Here is a 17,652-nt window from a genome sequence, read left to right as displayed (position 1 = left end):
GGAGAGGGGGGATTTGTACCAAATTAAATCAATTAACATGCATACCAATTGTACCAATTAAATTGGTACCAATTACAATCGGGTGGTAGTATCGTCTTACCAAGTATGCAGACTTTGTCCGTACATGGTATTGGAAGTTGTGTACCACGGTAATACCATGATACCATCTTATTTAATTATTTATTAGTTTTTGAAAAATTTATGTATAAATATTAAACTTTGTAGTGATTAACTTAAATTTTTTTGTAATATATCAATTGCGATATGTTCTTTTCTAACGGACAATATTTGAATTACCTAAAACGTCAATTTAAGGTTTAACATCAATGGATTACAAACAAAATCGGACACAAAGTCTAGATTAGGAACGACTAGCATTCATCTCATTATAGTGTCGCTATTACCATTCCCCGACGAGGACCTGATGCATATGTCGACAAATAAAAAGAGTTAAGTTTAATGCCTAGTGAGTTCAGATTATTTTTATAATTAATATAAAAAGGTAAAACTGAAAAATTGCTATCTAAATTACCACTTCCAAAATGAAATGCATTTATTATAAAAACATTTTTCCCCAAACCCACCATTTTCGTGATGAAAACTCATCAATCAAAACACTCATTTAGTGTGAAACCAAAACCTAACACGCACACAGATCGTGTATAAGGTTTAATAATCAAAAACTAAAAACATGGATAGAACTCTATTATTCAAAGCACCAAAACATGGATAGGGTCCAATATACCAAAACCACAAATATGGATAACCCTCCATGCCCGTAACGGCACCAAAAAGATGGATAAACTCTATATCAAAAAGCAACACCTTTCGATGATGAGGTTCCATCTATCATTGGCGAAACACAAAGTAAGTCATTCATCAACGTTACCGAGTATCACCTCAGATCCAGGTCCAAGTGTCTAACTCCTTTCACATGTCCACTGTAATACCCTGATCTTAGTACTTACTCTTATACAATTGAGTTACACCTTGAAAGCCAATGGTCCTGGATCGACTCCACATGAGTTCATCCCCACAATACCCTCGGTGACTTAATGTCAACTTTATTAGGCGAAAGCCTCAATAACAAGGGTCTCAGTGCTAGACTCCTCATGAGTTCATCACTGTAATACCAGGGTCCTGAAGTCCGACTCAACAAGAGATCACATTCGTAATACCTACAATCCTAGAGCCTGATTCATAAGAGTTTATCTTTGTAATACCGATATGATCCGGAGTCCAACCCTACATGGGTTCCTCTCTACAATACCGACATGACCACGATGCTTACTCGAGCACTGGTCTCAAAGTGAGAACATAAAAACTCTTCACTTTTCAAAATGACTGAATCACATGCCTATGGATCCATTTTATTACAATCTAAATTACATGACTCCAAATGAATGATCGACGCACTCAAAACATGTAATTTTCAACAAATTAAGTACAAGTTTTAAAGCTTAAAGTACCATCATTTTATGCAACAAATTTAAAAAACTCTTAATTACAAATTATTATGCATAATRTACAAGTTGTTTATGCAATGGTTTTCAAACACCAAAAATTACCCATTTTGGGCCGGTTTCTTCTTCCGGTTTCCTTCTTTTCTTTCTCCTACCTCTGCGACCACCAAGACCAAAAAATTTCTTCTCTTATGTATCCTTTGTCTGCGACCAACAACATTTTGGGTTAGGAAGCAGAGGGTCTTTCTTCTTCACAKACCTCATTTGCATAACAATGGTGGTGTAGATGTATCACCTCGATCAAAGAACCGATTTCATGTATCAAAGGGATTTGATGTATCAAATCCTCATTGATACATATAGCTCCCTCCTCCCTGTTGATCTAATTTCACAGGTTCTTCAAAACCCTAGAATTTGGAGGTATGCTCTTCTTTTTGGTATGCTTTATTTCAATTTTGATTTCTGCAACCACTTCTGATGAGAATATAACTTTATTTCTTCTTTCTGGTTTAACGATCGATGAAGGAAGCCCCATGCTATTTACAAGTTATAGGTAAGAATCCTCTTTTACATCGCTTTGAAAATTTGAGGTACTGTGTGTGGTTCGTATTCTTGGAAATAGATTTATATGTTGTTTGGTTGTTATTAAAATTTATGTGTTTTGGTTCTGTGAATTTTACCATTTGCTTACCATATGAACTGGGATTTCGATTTTGTTGTTTTGCCTATTTTGTTCTCTTTGTGTTTTGCCTATGCATATAAGCCTATYATCACAGCTTGTATGCCAGGTGTTTGTAAAAATGCATGACTTGTCTGATGTGTGTAGTAGTAAAATATGGTTCCTCCATCAACAATGGCATGCTGCAGCAGCAGCCTGCTGTAATGCATACATACCCATATGCCTTTRTTTCAATACCGACTAGCAAATGAGAAACAAGAAAGCATGAAGCAAGTAGACTGGTCACTTAGGCTAACATTCGTTTTGGAACAGGTTTCATTTTCTGGTCTTTGATAGCAACATAAAATAAAAAAAAGAAAATGAAACACGACTAATTAATCATTGTTGCCCTCCAACAGGGATCATTGAAATTCTAGGAGTTATTGAAAGGGAACAGGAGTAGTCGGACATGCCTCCTTATGTCCAGCAGGCTCACCGATCTGGTAGTGGTAGCTGGTGGTCAAATGGGTGGCAGAGCTGGTGGACACTGGAGATTGTTCTTAGTGTTAGTTAATTGCCTGGAAAATGCTGATCACTTTTACCAAAACAGTTTATGCCCAAGTCCTTAGGGCAGTAGCCAATAGATAGTAGAACATAATGTGTCCTTATAGTATTGCACCGAGGAACATATTAAAGATCAGAATCATTCCAGACCAAGGTTCTCATTATAACACCAATGTCAATTCAACTAAGTATATATCATAAAATGGCATCTGCAGAAGCTGTTGGTGGATTATTCCGACATAATTTTAGTTAAACTAATACACTTTAACTAAAAGATTAGAATACAATTATACTAACATGGTCAGCATGGTGGATTGATCCTACATCTTTTATTATTTCTTTATATCTCGACAATGATTGGATTATTTTGATTCCTGGTGATTTGCAGAGGCCGTCTTGAATTGAACTAAGCAGCTATATTATCTTCTGTCTGGTGGTTCTTTTTGTCTTAGCCAGCAGCATTTCTGCATTTAGTATGTTAGGAATTTGCACCTTTTGAAGATATCATCAYCAGGTTGGTTAAAAACATCCCCTTTGTTGTATATTCATATATTATGATGCAAAATTGATTACATAAGTGTTAAAAGATCAACCAACATGATCTTTAWGGCTTTAGAAGAAGCATCAATACATCATTATTTAASAAAATGGCATTTTGTTGAAGTAATTRGAAGATTGAAAAAAGTTTTATAATTGTATTTAAGGCCAGGGTTAGTGCCTTTGTGGTTTTGAAAGGCAAAGTTATATTAATGATGATGGTACAAAAATAACCTGCACAATTGATCTGTGCCATTGAACAACATACTACAAACTGATACACAAGATCACCTATTTAAATGAAAGGATACCATGAAATCTTTTTTTTTTTGGTAGAAAGCTTCTACAATTAAGATCACTTTTTGGTATTTTTTATGGACTCTTAGGAAATTGTATAACGTGGATCCAAATGACTACATGTTTTCGATTTATGGGATGAGGATCTTCAAGAGCTCTCTTCTCTTGGAAAAATGGCAACTTTTTTTGCATGTGAATGATGATAGGTATATGATAAAGACAATGAAGAAGGCATAAGTGATTAGTCTTGAAAAAAGTATATTGAGACATGTCATTAAATATAATAGGGTTGAGTAAGTCTTAGTTTGAGTTGGGTTTTGAAGGATGTATGTGGGTGTAAAATTAAGTCTCATTCGAAAGAGTACTCAAAATATATTTTGGATAGAGACATTTTTTCGGTTAGATTATGTGTATAATTTTGTAATTTCTGATCATTTTGAATAAAAATTGACTTGGAGTAGTCATGATCCAAAAAATTTATCTAGAACATCGATTTGTTTTAAAAAAGGGTTTGTTATTTTAGACATTCCATGTGAAAATTTGTTCTATTTTTACGGATGATTGCAAAAGCTACCAACACCAACGTTATGGGTGGATGGTTAGTTGAATCTAACATATGTATAGATGTAGTAGACTTCATGACATTTTGAGATAAGTTCTCTAAAGATTTTGTTTAATCTCCACAGGCTCTTCTGCTCTATGTCGTGCTGATATCCCAAGCTTGATTCACATCGATTCAAGGATATCCTTGATGAGGCAATTTCAACGGGTAATTGTTTCTAATTCTTCATTTAATTGAGTTGAGGATAGAAATTTTCCCATTCTATATATGGTTGGGAAGAGATATGTAAATTATGTAAGACTTTGATATCTTTTCAAAATGGAATAAGATAGAGAAACCTAACCTTAAATTCAGTTTGTTGAGTAATTAATGAAGAAAAAATGTAGAATCTCTRATTTTAGAAATTGAGTAATGTAGTTGATCTTCATTTKCAGGAGAGGTGAAGTCAATGAAAGCATACTAGAAATGGGCTAAACAGGTCTTTGAAACAAAACCACCGACAAATCCATTACAACATAGGGGGAAGTGAGCTAATACTTTCCGAAATTTTGTTCATGTGATGATTATAATGTTTTGGTTCTGACTTCTGAGAAACTAACTCATGATTGTGTTGCAGATCAAAAATAGAGTCAGAAGTGACAAAGGGATTTGTTATTATACAAATTCCACTTAAAAGATTTGTTTTTGTACGAACGATTGCAGAAGCAACTAATACCGACATTTCACATAGATGGTTATTTGACTCTACTGTAAGTACAAATGTTGTAGGCTTTATGACACCTTGAAAGACTTTGATATCTCGAAATTGAATAAATTTTAATGAATTTTTACATCCCGCCGCATTGCACGAGTACACAACTAGTAATATACTATAAATATAAATATTAAAATTAAGTAATATAAAAAATAAGTTTAAGAGGAAATTAGTAAATAAGAAAAAAAGAAAGAAAAAGAATGTAGGAGGACACCTGTAACCTGAACATAAAAAGACAAACAATTTTTGTAAATTTGTGATTATTTAATGAAAATAATGGAAGCGAGGACGATAATGGGCGTGTGTCAGCATCCAACAGTAATATCTCCTCCAGCCACCCAAATCCTCAGACACCACACGATCGTCTTCCCCCTTTCACCATCTCACTCGACATGGCTTCACGCTGTCACAATTATATCATCATTCCTCACTTTCACCATTATTTTCTCACGCTTCATTTGCTTTCTAAAGGATAAACCCGTGTTGAATTTGATTTCCGGTGGAGTTAGGGTTTTGTAATCAGAATGGTCGGAAAAAACTAGTTCTAAAGAAGAAGAAATACATTGGTTGGATTGTTATGACGGTGCAGTACGAATGTTGCGGGACCGGGTTCTTTTTACATATTGGGATCGTAGCGTTCTTGGTTTTGTTCGCTGGTTTGATGTCTGGGCTTACTTTAGGGCTTATGTCTATGAGTCTCGTTGATCTTGAAGTTCTTGCTAAATCTGGGACTCCAAAAGACCGTAAATACGCAGGTGCATGGTTCAAAATTTTCCTTTTCTGTTTTTGTCTGAAGTTCTTAACTTTGTTTTTTATGCTTGTGTTTGTGTTGCTTCATTTTGTCTTTCAACTCTTATGCGACTTAATATATGTTATTGTCTGAATTATCATTTCTGTGATCTTCTTATTACCATATACCTTCTCAGTTTGGATATAAGAAAGTAAGTTGCATTATCTGAAAATCTATTGTTAATATGTGCTCAAACTTGTTACGGGAATCAAATAGAAGTCCATACTAGAAACAGATGATCCTGCACCTTACATATCCCAAAGAGAAAACCTAAACAGTTCAAGCGTGTCTACACTGATCCACCTAAAGAAACCACAAAAAAAACACACATACAAATGTAGTAAAACTAGAACTTTCTTTTGTCCTGATCTCAACTACAACTTGGTCTTACAATCGATGTGGATCAATGGGGGTAAATCCATAGTCTTCAGGCCTTAGAGCATTAAAGAAACTCAACAACTTAAGGGGTAATTCAAATTCTAAGACCTTTGTTTTACTCCTAGAGATCAGCAGTTCAAAGTCTCTTAAAGGCTACTGGACTGTTTGTCTGACTATTAACTTCAGTGTTCCGTGAGATTAGTTGAGGTGCACGCAAACGGACCAGACACCCATGGTTACCAAAAGAAAGATGAGGATAAGAATGGGAACCAATACTTGAGAGTAAAAAAGGGGTGTGCTCAAGAAAAATCATTATGGGTGGTTTTGACTACTACAATCCCATTTATGCCATTGCTACTTTTTAATGTTTTGGCACCTGTTCTCTTCCCCCAACTGGTATTTTTCTGGTGCTAATTGTTGTTCCATCCGCCTTACTGCTATTTCGGTGGTGGTGGTGGTTCTATCCATCCATTGAAAGATCTAGGACATCGAGGGTGGGTGTTCCCCCTTTTAAAGTATTCTGCATATTCTTAAATGATTAGAAAAGAAAAATAATAAAGATTTGATCTTTTCTAAAGGTCATCTTCACAGGAAAGATGGCCTTTAATGACCCCCCCCCCCCTGAGGATGGTGCTAGATGCATAACTCTTTAAAACCAATCAAGGGATGAGTTTAAAATCAGAGGCCATTTGAAAGTCATTCTGTACCTGAAACACGTAAAACAAGATCAAAAATGGAACACGTAAAACAAGACGAGGATAAGAAATTGACACAGACCAAAGAGAAGGCTTTCCAAAAAATATCATATCTCCAAAAGCACATGAACAGGGTCTAGGAGGAGATGGAGATGGTTAGTGGTCAGGCATATGTGCATTTGGGTATGGGGTTTATCGATATGATGCTGAAATACTTATTTGTCTATAATATCAGTTTTTTCTTCCTGAAAGCCAGAACAAATAAGTTGATATGCTATTCAAGTTTTGCTAAAACTTCTGGTCTATATTAAGTTGTTGGCCAGGTGATTCTTATGTCACTACTACTAATTCTTTATCCCGGCAGAGAAAATACTACCCGTGGTCAAAAGGCAGCATCTTTTGCTTTGCACACTTCTTCTTTGCAATGCTGCCGCAATGGAGGTATTTCATATATAACATTTTCAAACAAGGGGCAGGTTCATTTGAGAACCGTAAATATTTTGAAGACCATGAGAACCAACTATTCATGAATTATACATTATTGAATAGTATTTATGAATTTTTAGGTATATTCATCGTGGATAATTTATGAATATGTGGTTCTCAAATCTCAAAGTTCTCAAAATATCTTTGGTTCCTACACGAACGTTACCCTTCAAACAAGCTGTTTTTGAGTAGATTAAGTTTGAAATGGTTGTTATCTTCTCAGGCTCTCCCAATTTTTCTGGATGGTCTGGTCACAGCTTTGGGTGCTATTCTTATTTCAGTGACATTGATACTTCTGTTTGGTGAGGTGAGTAATAATCTATTATGTACATTAGTAAGCAGAATGAGCTTCAAAGTTCAGATTGATGGGCTTGCAGGTTTGTACCATTGGGCCGAAGGTCACTAGGTGTTGTAACTAGAGATGCACAAGGCCTGGGCCTTTGAAGCCTGTTTTATCGGTACACAAAAGAAAAGCCCCTGTTTTGGGGTTGAAGAATTTGGCTTTTTCAAGCTGGGCTTTAACCAGGCCTTGAAAAAAAGTTAGCCTGATCGGGCTTGGGCTTTTTTTTGCATCTCTAGTTGGAACCTTCGTTATTATTTTCACTGTCACTGGTTACTATTTACTCCCATCCACAGATCATACCGCAATCTGTTTGTACTAGGCATGGACTGGCTATTGGTGCGACCGTGTCTCCATTTGTGCGTGTTCTTGTTTGCATTTGTTTTCCCATTGCATATCCTATAAGCAAGGTAATTCAGTTTGTTTACCACTTTCCATAAACTAGTCAAACGGTGTTGGAAGTTGGAACTTGTGATTTTTGACTTTGTTTCGAAATGAATCAGCTACTTGACTATCTGCTGGGCCATGAACATGTTGCTCTATTCCGCAGAGCTGAGTTGAAAACACTTGTTAATTTTCACGGTAATGAGGTATGTGTCTTACAACTTGGTCAAATTCCTCCACAATTTGCTTATTGAAGGATATGAGTTTGGTATGAGGAACATGGTAAGTTCAAAAACTTGTTGTACCACGTTTGGCACGACATTAGAATGGGACGAGACAGTACCTGAGGTGCGATAAAAATGCATTCCTTGGGAAAGTTTAAAAAAAGCCAACGAACTTTCGTGTTTTGAATGATCAAGTTCTTGAACTTTTTTTTGAACAAACCAAAGGGCCTTTGACCTAGGGGTATCGTAGTCTTTGGCCTCTTAGGAGGTCAGGGGTTCAAACCTCATCAAAGGTGAGAAGTGTGTGTGGGTTTATTTGTTGCATTTTTCTGTATATAAATATTATATACTTAAAAAAAAACTCTTTTTTGAACAAATAAATCCTTGAATTTACTGAAATCGAACAAATAAATCCTTGAACTAACTAAAACCGAAGAAAACCCAACGAAATTTCATATTTTGAGAAATTAAGTCCCTGAACATTTTTTGAACGAATAGATCCTTACACTTATAAATGTACCATTTCTCTTTCTATTTATCACCAACTCAGTAGCAATGTACAACGAACCAATAAAACCAAAAAACACACACCATTTTTATCAACCATTGTATATTTTTCAAATTTAAATGATAATCACAGTGTTTGTTATGATCTTGTAATTGTCACTTGAATCTGTAAAATACATAATTATTAATTTCTCTTATGATTATCAGTTGAATCTGAAAGATAAATCATGGATAATGAAAATGGTATATGTAATTTCAAAGAAATTCTATTGTTATTCTCATTGAAAAGCAAAAGGGGTATTTATACAACTTAGATACCTAACTAGAATCCCATAATTTAAGGGATTTGATAACATACAAGGAAACTTATCAAACTATACAAATATCTACCAAATTTGTTACAAAAGGAAAAATAATCCCAAGAAATCAGGGATTATATTCACTGTATCAATTCCACACTTCCCCTCAAGTTGGTGCATATATATCATACATGCCCAACTTGTCAATAAGACAATCGAATGCGGGTCTAAATAGTCCTTTGGTTAAGATATCTATTGTTTGCTCTTTGGAAGGGATGAATGCAATGCAGATAGTCCCATTGTCCAACTTTTCCCTTATGAAATGTCAGTCCACTTCAATGTGTTTTGTCCTGTCATGTTGGACTGGATTTTGTGAGATGCTAATGGCTGCTTTATTATCACAAAACAACTTCATAGGTAGCTCAACCTTTAAACGTAAGTCAACAAAGACCCTTTTGATCCATATTATTTCACATATGCCATCTGCCATTGATCTGAATTCAGCTTCTACACTGCTTCTGGATACAACACTTTGTTTCTTGCTTCTTCACGTGACAAGATTTCCCTATACATAAGTACAATATCCCGATGTAGATCTTCTGCTCATGTTTAGGTCTGCCCAGCTTGCATTAGTGAAGGCTCCAATGGTTCGGTTGTCTCCTTTTTTATAGAGTAGTCCTTTGCATGGACAACTCTTTAACTATCTAAGAATTCTATGGACAACTTCTTCATGTTCTTCATAAGGACAATGCATAAATTGGCTCACCATGCTAATTGCAAAAACAATGTCAGGTCGTGTATGTGATAAGTAAATCAACCTTCCAACCAACCGTTGGTATTGATGAATATCAATCTGCTTCCCATCAATAATGCCATCCAACCTTTTGTTGGGGTCAATTGGAGTATCTATCGGTCGACATGCACTCATTCCAGTATCTTGTAAAAGATCCAGAACGTATCTCCTTTGTGACAATACAAAGGAGATAAACTATTAAGGTTGTAATTTTACCTTTTGAGGAAAATCGAGTGAATAGAGTATGATCAGATTGAGCCTGTTTGTATCCGTGACTTTAACAATGCCTTTGGGGATTGCTCGAGCCCATACAAAGCTTTCTCTAATTTGTACACTTCTGTGCCAAAGTACTTTCAAACCTAGGTGGTGGCAACATATAAACTTCTTCTTCTAGTTTGCCATTCAAGAAGGCATTTTTCACATCAAATTGCCTAATTGGCCAATCAAGATTTGCTGCTACTGAAAGTAGAATTCTTAGGGTATTTAACTTTGCAACTAGAGCAAATGTTTTTGTATAATCAATGCCATAGGTTTATGTGAAACCTTTGGCTACTAGCCTTGCTTTATATCTTTCAAGGGCTACATCAGCATTAAATTTTAGAGTAAATACCCACTTACAACCAACTGTGGGAATACCTTTCGGAAGATCTTCAACACGCCATGTCTGATTCTTCTCAAGAGCACTCAATTCCTCTAGAACAGCCTTTTTTCACTCTGGACTTTAAGGGCTTCCTTTATAGTGTTAGGAATTTGAACTTTGGACACATTTGAAGTGAAAGCAGAGTATTTTGGTGAGAGTTTTGAGCAAGACATGTAATTGGACATAGAATGTTTAACACATGCACGTTTTTTTTCTCTCGAGGCTATTGGAACATTCAGGTCACATGACTTACCAAGAGATGGTTCCTTTCTCGGTTCGGAATCAGGAGCTGAGATTTTGTTGAACTCTTTGTTTGGAGGGAATCTTCGCTCATACACTTTTCTGAACTGTGTTTTTTTTTCTTTTTCACTACAGTCCTTTTGAGTAACTTGTTGAGGTTCAAATGATACTTCAGTTTCTTCAGGAGGAATATTATGTTCACTTTCTCGATCTAGTGGTGGTTCTATTGGAACATCTACATTTTCCTTGTGTTCAAAGATTGGACAATCTTTGGGATTTGAGTCAAATGCAGATGGCTCAAATGTAGTTGGAATAGATCCGAAAAATTTAAGTGTTCTTTTCTATTCTCCCCCTGAAGATGAGATTTAAAGAAAGGAATATTTTCAAAAAACTTAACATCCATGGTAACAAACATTTTCCCCATGTTTGGATGAAAACATTTAAATCCCTTTTTATGTGGTGCGATTCCTACAAAAACACATTTGAGGGCTTTGTGGTCTAATTTGCTGAGGTTGAATTGGTGCTCTTAATAAACATGGTACAATAAAAAAAAAATTAAAGGCATGAAACAAAATAATTGTGACTTTGGAAAAGAACTTTCTAAAACAAATATGGGTGTTTGAAACTTTAAAGCTTTAGACGACATTCGGTTCATTAAATATGTAGCATGTAGAAGAGCATCACCCTATAAATATTTTGGTATTTCAGTTGAAAATAGTAAAGCCCGAGTGATTTCAAGAAGATGCCTGTTTTTTCTTTCAGCTATGCCGTTTTCTGGTGGAGTATCTAAGCATGAGCTTTGTTGAACTATGCCTTGTGCATCTAAAAGAATTCCCTAGAGTTTTAATAAAATATTCCCTACCATTGTCACTTCTAAGAATTTGAATCTTAGTGCCAAATTGAGTTATGTGTAGAATTTTTTGAAAACATGTTCAACTTCTGATTTTTCTTTAAGCAAATAGACCCAACAAACCCTTGTATGATCATCTATGAAGGTAATAACCATCTATTCCCATGACACGTAGTGACTTTAGAAGGACCCCATATGTCACTATGTATCAAAGCAAAAGGCATAGATGGTTTATATGGTTGTGGATGATACGTACTTTTGTGTACTTTTGCTAACGCACAAATCTCATATTGAAAGGTTGAGGGATTTTTATTACCAAATAACATAGGAAACAAATGTTTTAAATAAAATAAACTTGGATGTCCAAGTCTAAAGTGCCATAAATAAATCTCATTATTACTCAAATAAGATGCGATGAAGAAGCAAGAAGTCTTATTAGAGTGGATTCCATCATCTAGTATGTAGAGTCCACCACATTCATTAGCACATCCAATCATCCCGCCCCGAGTCCAGGTCCTAAAAAATGCAAATGGAAGGAAAGAACAAAGCACGACAATTGAGGTCAGCAACGAGTTTATGAACAGAGATGAGATCATGAGTTTTGGAACATGTAGGACATTAGAAAGAGATTTGTAAGCACAACAATTCGCACTTTTCTATTTCCTGCACAAGGCTTATAAGAATTAAAGAGATTCGAACAAGAAGTCATGTGATTAGATGCCCCTGAATCAATAATCGAGGCTGATGTATTTTGTAAGCACATATGAGAAGATGAATAGTTAGACGAAGGGGTGTTTTTACCAGATTGCACATTGCACATAGGCACAAGATGCGTCAGCAGAAGAAGACATAGGTCTGGTTTTAAGTAATTTTAGGAGCTGCTCCATTTGATCCTTTGTGAATTGAGACGGTCCTGGTTGGATTTGAGTGTCTTGAGTCGTTTCAACTGTGGTATGTAGGGCTCTTTCGGACTTACTCTTCCAGCCGATAGGCTTGCCATGAAGCTTCCAACACTTGTCCCGAGTGTGCCAAAACCTCTTACAATGGTCACAATAAGGTTTCTTTTTTGTATCACTCCCTTGTTCTATGCCACAGACAAGTAGGGCTGCTGTGTCCCCGACATCAGTAGGTTGGATCCCATTCGTCATTACTTTTCGTCGGCTTTCTTCAAGTCTTACTTCTGAATTAACTTCTCGGATGGATGGAAGAGGCTTTCGGCCAAGAATTCTTCCTTTAACTTCGTCGAGACTTGGGCGAACACCAGCGAGGAACATGAACACATGGTCATTCTCCTCTTTCTTCTTCAGACGAGTATAATCTGCAGAACTCTCCCACACATTATCGTGGCATTGATCCAATTCTTGCCATAATGCTACCATCTCATTATAGTAAGAGTTAACATCACGGTTATCTTGTTTGGCTTGCCACAAATGTGTTTTAATTTCAAAGATCTGGGAAGAATTCTCCAAGTCTGAATATGTCGTTCGAGCAGAGTCCTACACTTCCTTGGCTGTTTTCATGAACATATGTGGCTTAGCAATGGACATGTCTATTGAATTGAGTAGCCACGCAGTTACTAAAGAATTCTCAGAACACCATTTATGGTCTTCTGGATCAGATGAGACTGGTTTTGAAGTTTCACCGCTCGGGAAGCCCAACTTACCTTGACCAACAATGGCGAGTTTTACAGATTGTGACCATCCCAGATAGTTTTTCCCATTCAAACGATGCACTGTGATTTGCATCGGTGATTGAGAGTAAACTATTGGTGTTGATTGATCGGTAGATGTGACGGTGGAGTTTGATTCGGACTCCGGCATGTTGAACCTCGGTTATTGGTTCTGATTATTAACAACAAATAAGAAGTTGTTAAAACAGATACCTTTGTAGCTCTGGTACCATGTAATTTCAGAGAAATCCTATAGTTGTTCTCATTGAAAAGCAAAAGGGGTATTTATACAGCTTAGTAACTAGAATCCCATAATTTAAGGGGTTTGATAACATATAAGGAAACTTACCAAAATATTCAAATTTCTACCATATCTGTTACAAAAGGAAAAATAATCCTAAGAAATCAGGGATTATATTAACTATATCAATCCCACAGCATATAATCATTTCCTTTTATTGTATCTTGTTACAGATCTATTGATGCATCTATAAAGAAATAGTATATAAATATTTTTACAAATGTTAGGATTTTTATGTCAAAAAGTTGTATAGGAATTAATCATTTAAAATATGAAAATTCATTTGGTTTCTTCGGTCGTTTCAAGTTTAAGGATTTATTTGTTCAAAAAAGTTTAGGGACTTGCTCACTCAAAAGGGAAAATTGCACCAAAATGGAACCAACTTTCACCTGATTCCAATTTTGGAGAACCAACTTTCAAAATCGTCATTTAGGGGTCTCTATCAAACTTTTTGTTTATTTAAGGGTTTGGTTGACCGGTTAATGCTGATATCATCCATATTTTTTGCCAACTAAGATATTCCACGTCATATTAATTTTATATTTTAAAACTAATATTTCACGTCATATTTGAAATTGCAAAATAATTATAGAAAAATAACTAAAATTCATTTTTTTTCAAAAATTAATGCAATAAAATCTATTTTTCATTTCAAATCTCGTTTTTTTTTTAAATTCAGATATCAAATTGAAGATTTAAAAAAAAATCCAAATTACCACAATAAAAATTGTTTTTTACTAATGCAATAAAAAAAAATTTTAATAGAAAAAAATTAATTGATGCAATAAAAAATAAATATTAAATATCACATTCAAGATATTTATATCTAACCAATCCGTATCAATATTAAAATTTAAATCAAATTTGGCAAATCAAACCAAAAGTTTGATAGAGACCCTTAAATTACCCGTTACTTGTTCAACAGATCAACCAGACCCTTAAATAAACAAAAAGTTTGATAGAGACCCTAAATGACGATTTTGAATCCAAAATAGGAATCAGGTGAAAGTTGGTTCCATTTTGGTGCAATTTTCCCCACTCAAAATGTAAAAGTTTGTTGAGTTTTTTTTTTTTTCCTTTTTCTGTCCCACTAAAATAGGTGGAACATGAATAGATGAGATAAGATTGGTAAATTACTAAACTACCCATATCAAATTAAACCCTGAACTCTTCCACAAAATTTTCACCTGCACACCTCATTGTCCCCCGTTCGGTCCTGTTCGCGTATCAATCACACCCTTGCATTTCTCCTGCTTGATGTTAGTCTCTTTCCCAATGTCCATATGATCAGTTCCATTCACCAATTAGTTATCCCACCTAGTTATATAAATACAAACAAAAAGAGAAATAGAAGCTGGTTTCCTCCTGTTACTAGCGCTTCTCTGCTTAGTTATTTATCTTCTCTTTATTCTTCCTGCCAACTTTTCGCTCCCTATTTTCATGATCTTCTTGTATCCTTGCAAACAGGCTGGAAAAGGTGGAGAACTAACACATGATGAGACAACAATAATTGCAGGAGCACTTGAACTCACAGAAAAAACAGCCAGTGATGCCATGACTCCTATATCAGACACCTTCACGGTTGACATTAATGCCAAACTTGACAGGTGCTGAGTACTTTCAGTAATTTTCGTAAGAACCATACTTAATCCATGTTTTTTTTTGTAACCATGAGTGTCGGGGCCAGCTTGTGCACACATCGACTAATCCCATGAGGCCCTGAAAATAACGCCAAGAAAATCCCCAGTGGTCTTAAGGAGATTCGAACTGACGACCTATCGGGGGGAGCCCCAATGCATAGCCTTTGCAAATAGCTGGCCCTCAAGGAAACTTATCCATGTTTGGAACCTTTGTCATTATGTATCATATAACGTTGTGCTACAGGGACTTGATGAATATAATTATGGAGAAAGGACATAGCAGGGTACCTGTCTACTACGAGCAACCTACAAATATAATTGGACTTATTCTGGTACTATTATTTAAACTCCTCTGTGACGCTAATAACATAACAAATAATGCATATCTGCCTTTCTTGTTTTCGAGTTCCTCTTTGAAGTGGAGGTCAGGCCTGTGTACATTTCAGCCCCGACCCCACCTTCGTGTGGGGATATACTGTGCTTGTTTGGGTTGGTTCTGTGTAGTATTGACATTTAAAGTAAATGGCAACCACCAAATCCATCACCAAGTTGTTTAGTTGGATTTAGGACTTCAATTTATTTACCATTGGGTTTATGGAGGATGATTGATTTGATTGATGCACTTGTAAAAGCCTTCGATACTCCTTAGGGTGGATGTCAGGGGTGCGCATATGCCACCCTTCAGACCCACCTCCGGGTGGATACATTGGGCTCGTTTAGTTTGGTCTGGTTTACTTGTAAAAGCTAATGATTAATCCTATAAGTTCGAATTCAGAATAAATTGTTTCCATGGCACATTTTATCTGCCGGGCCATTACATTACATCTTGTTACCATGTGAATTTTATTTGTGTCATACTATTCCTGTGGTAAATCGCTAAATTTGTTTCTAATGTTTTAGGTGAAAAATATGTTGACCATCAACGCAGATGAGGAAGTCCCGGTTAAGAATGTCACGATTCGCAGGATTCCCAAGTATGTTACAAATGTTAAAGGGGTCTAATAACTTGTTGCTCTTTGCATTACTTACCATGTTTTTTCTTACTGTTTCCGTTCAAATGGAAAAGTGTTTTTTCCATGAAAACGTTATGAAATAAGAAGGAAAATAACGGTGGTTGTTGAACTTGACAATCGGCAGATACTAGTTTTACAAGCCATATTTTCTTATAGGGTTGCGGAATCTCTTCCATTATACGACATCTTGAATGAATTTCAGAAAGGTCACAGTCACATGGCGGTTGTTGTGAGACAATGTGTTAAAACAACGGATCAGCCTGCCACGAAAACCCTGTTATCTGGTACGCCCTCCTACGCCCCCATCCTGAAGTCTGATTTACCTAATTCAGTAGTCAGGGGTCTTCTTGGAAACGACCTCTCTGTCTCTTGAGATAGAAGTAATATCTACATACATCCTACCTCCGTGTGGGATATCATATACAGGGTTTGTTTGGTTTCGTTTAGTGAACTAATAATCTCTTCCCAAAAACACATGGAAACACAACAGAGAAAGGCGTGAAGGAAGTCTGCATAGATATTGATGGTGATTGCAGGACTCCTCTAGAAAAGATTTTAAAAACGAAAAGATCATTCAAGCAGTGGAAGAGTTTTCCCAGCAGGGGAAGCAATTCTTTCAGTAGTAAAAAGTGGAAGAAAGAAATGTATTCGGATATCTTAGAGATCGATGGAAAGCCGCTTCCAAAACTTCCTGATGAAGAAGCAGTTGGCGTAATAACAATGGAAGATGTAATCGAAGAATTGTTGCAGGTAAATCTTGATAAACTCTCTAATATGATCCTCCATTTCGTTAGCAATGTGCATTTGATGATGACTTTTTACATCCATTTAGGAGGAAATCTTCGATGAAACAGATCATCAATTTGACGATTTATGACAAAGGGTAGTTTGAACTGAATCTGGTGCCATTTGGCGAAAATCTTGTTAGTGTTTGTCGACTCGGCTTGAAGTTCAAGAGCGTCTGAAGTGAAGCGAATATAATCTTCCACTTCAGATGTAATGTAGTTTCCTGGTAGAACTTTCTGTATGTTAAAGATTCATGGACATTAGTCGTGTATATGTTCACGGAAGTCATTGTTATGAACATATGAACATGTTTTGCTCGGAAAAGTTTGTGTTCAAATGGCTTGAACGAGCCGAGTTGAACATTGGTATATGAAGCTCAATTCGTTAAGTCAAACGAGCTATATTTTGTTTTGTTTCTTAGCAGCTTAATGGAACTCACAGCTTCATCGTAAGAGACGCCTCCAAACCTTGCAGTGAACATCCCCAAACCTTCTTCGAAGCATCATCAGCAGCACCCAGATCCCCTCATCTCTCTCCCCTTCAACCCCCTGTTCGGTTCTGCCCCTTCAACCGTTGAAAAATTAAATGGAGTAAGATAGATGAAATAAATAAAGTTTTAACCTTTATAAAACTTTTAAATCTTTTAACGTAAAAAGTTAAAATTTTAAGATTAAAGATGATAACTTTTTGTGTTTAGAACCCACAACACCTGAAAATGTGCCAATACCGATTTAATCTATCATTCGCGATAGATTCAATGATAGAAAATAGTAGAAGCAGAG

The 17,652-nt window shown here is 36.0% G+C and overlaps 1 protein-coding gene across 1 annotated transcript; it reads left to right on the top strand.

Annotated features, from left to right (window-relative positions):
• Nucleotides 1-5,186: 5,186 nt before the first annotated feature.
• LOC112516445 (DUF21 domain-containing protein At2g14520-like) lies at nt 5,187-17,279 on the top strand. The gene is made up of 11 exons (XM_025123486.1): nt 5,187-5,590; nt 7,063-7,139; nt 7,408-7,491; nt 7,821-7,934; nt 8,028-8,114; nt 14,899-15,038; nt 15,316-15,403; nt 15,972-16,045; nt 16,241-16,368; nt 16,575-16,834; nt 16,917-17,279. Exons 1-11 carry the CDS (start codon nt 5,413-5,415, stop codon nt 16,959-16,961), a joined length of 1,275 nt encoding a protein of 424 aa, XP_024979254.1. The 5' UTR covers nt 5,187-5,412; the 3' UTR covers nt 16,962-17,279.
• Nucleotides 17,280-17,652: the final 373 nt, after the last annotated feature.

This window comes from Cynara cardunculus, assembly GCF_001531365.2.
Source record: "Cynara cardunculus var. scolymus isolate 2C chromosome LG 8, CcrdV1, whole genome shotgun sequence".
Taxonomy (NCBI): Eukaryota; Viridiplantae; Streptophyta; class Magnoliopsida; order Asterales; family Asteraceae; genus Cynara; species Cynara cardunculus.
The sequence above is the reverse complement of the archived record's forward strand: the minus strand, read 5'-3'. Positions and strand labels throughout refer to the sequence as shown.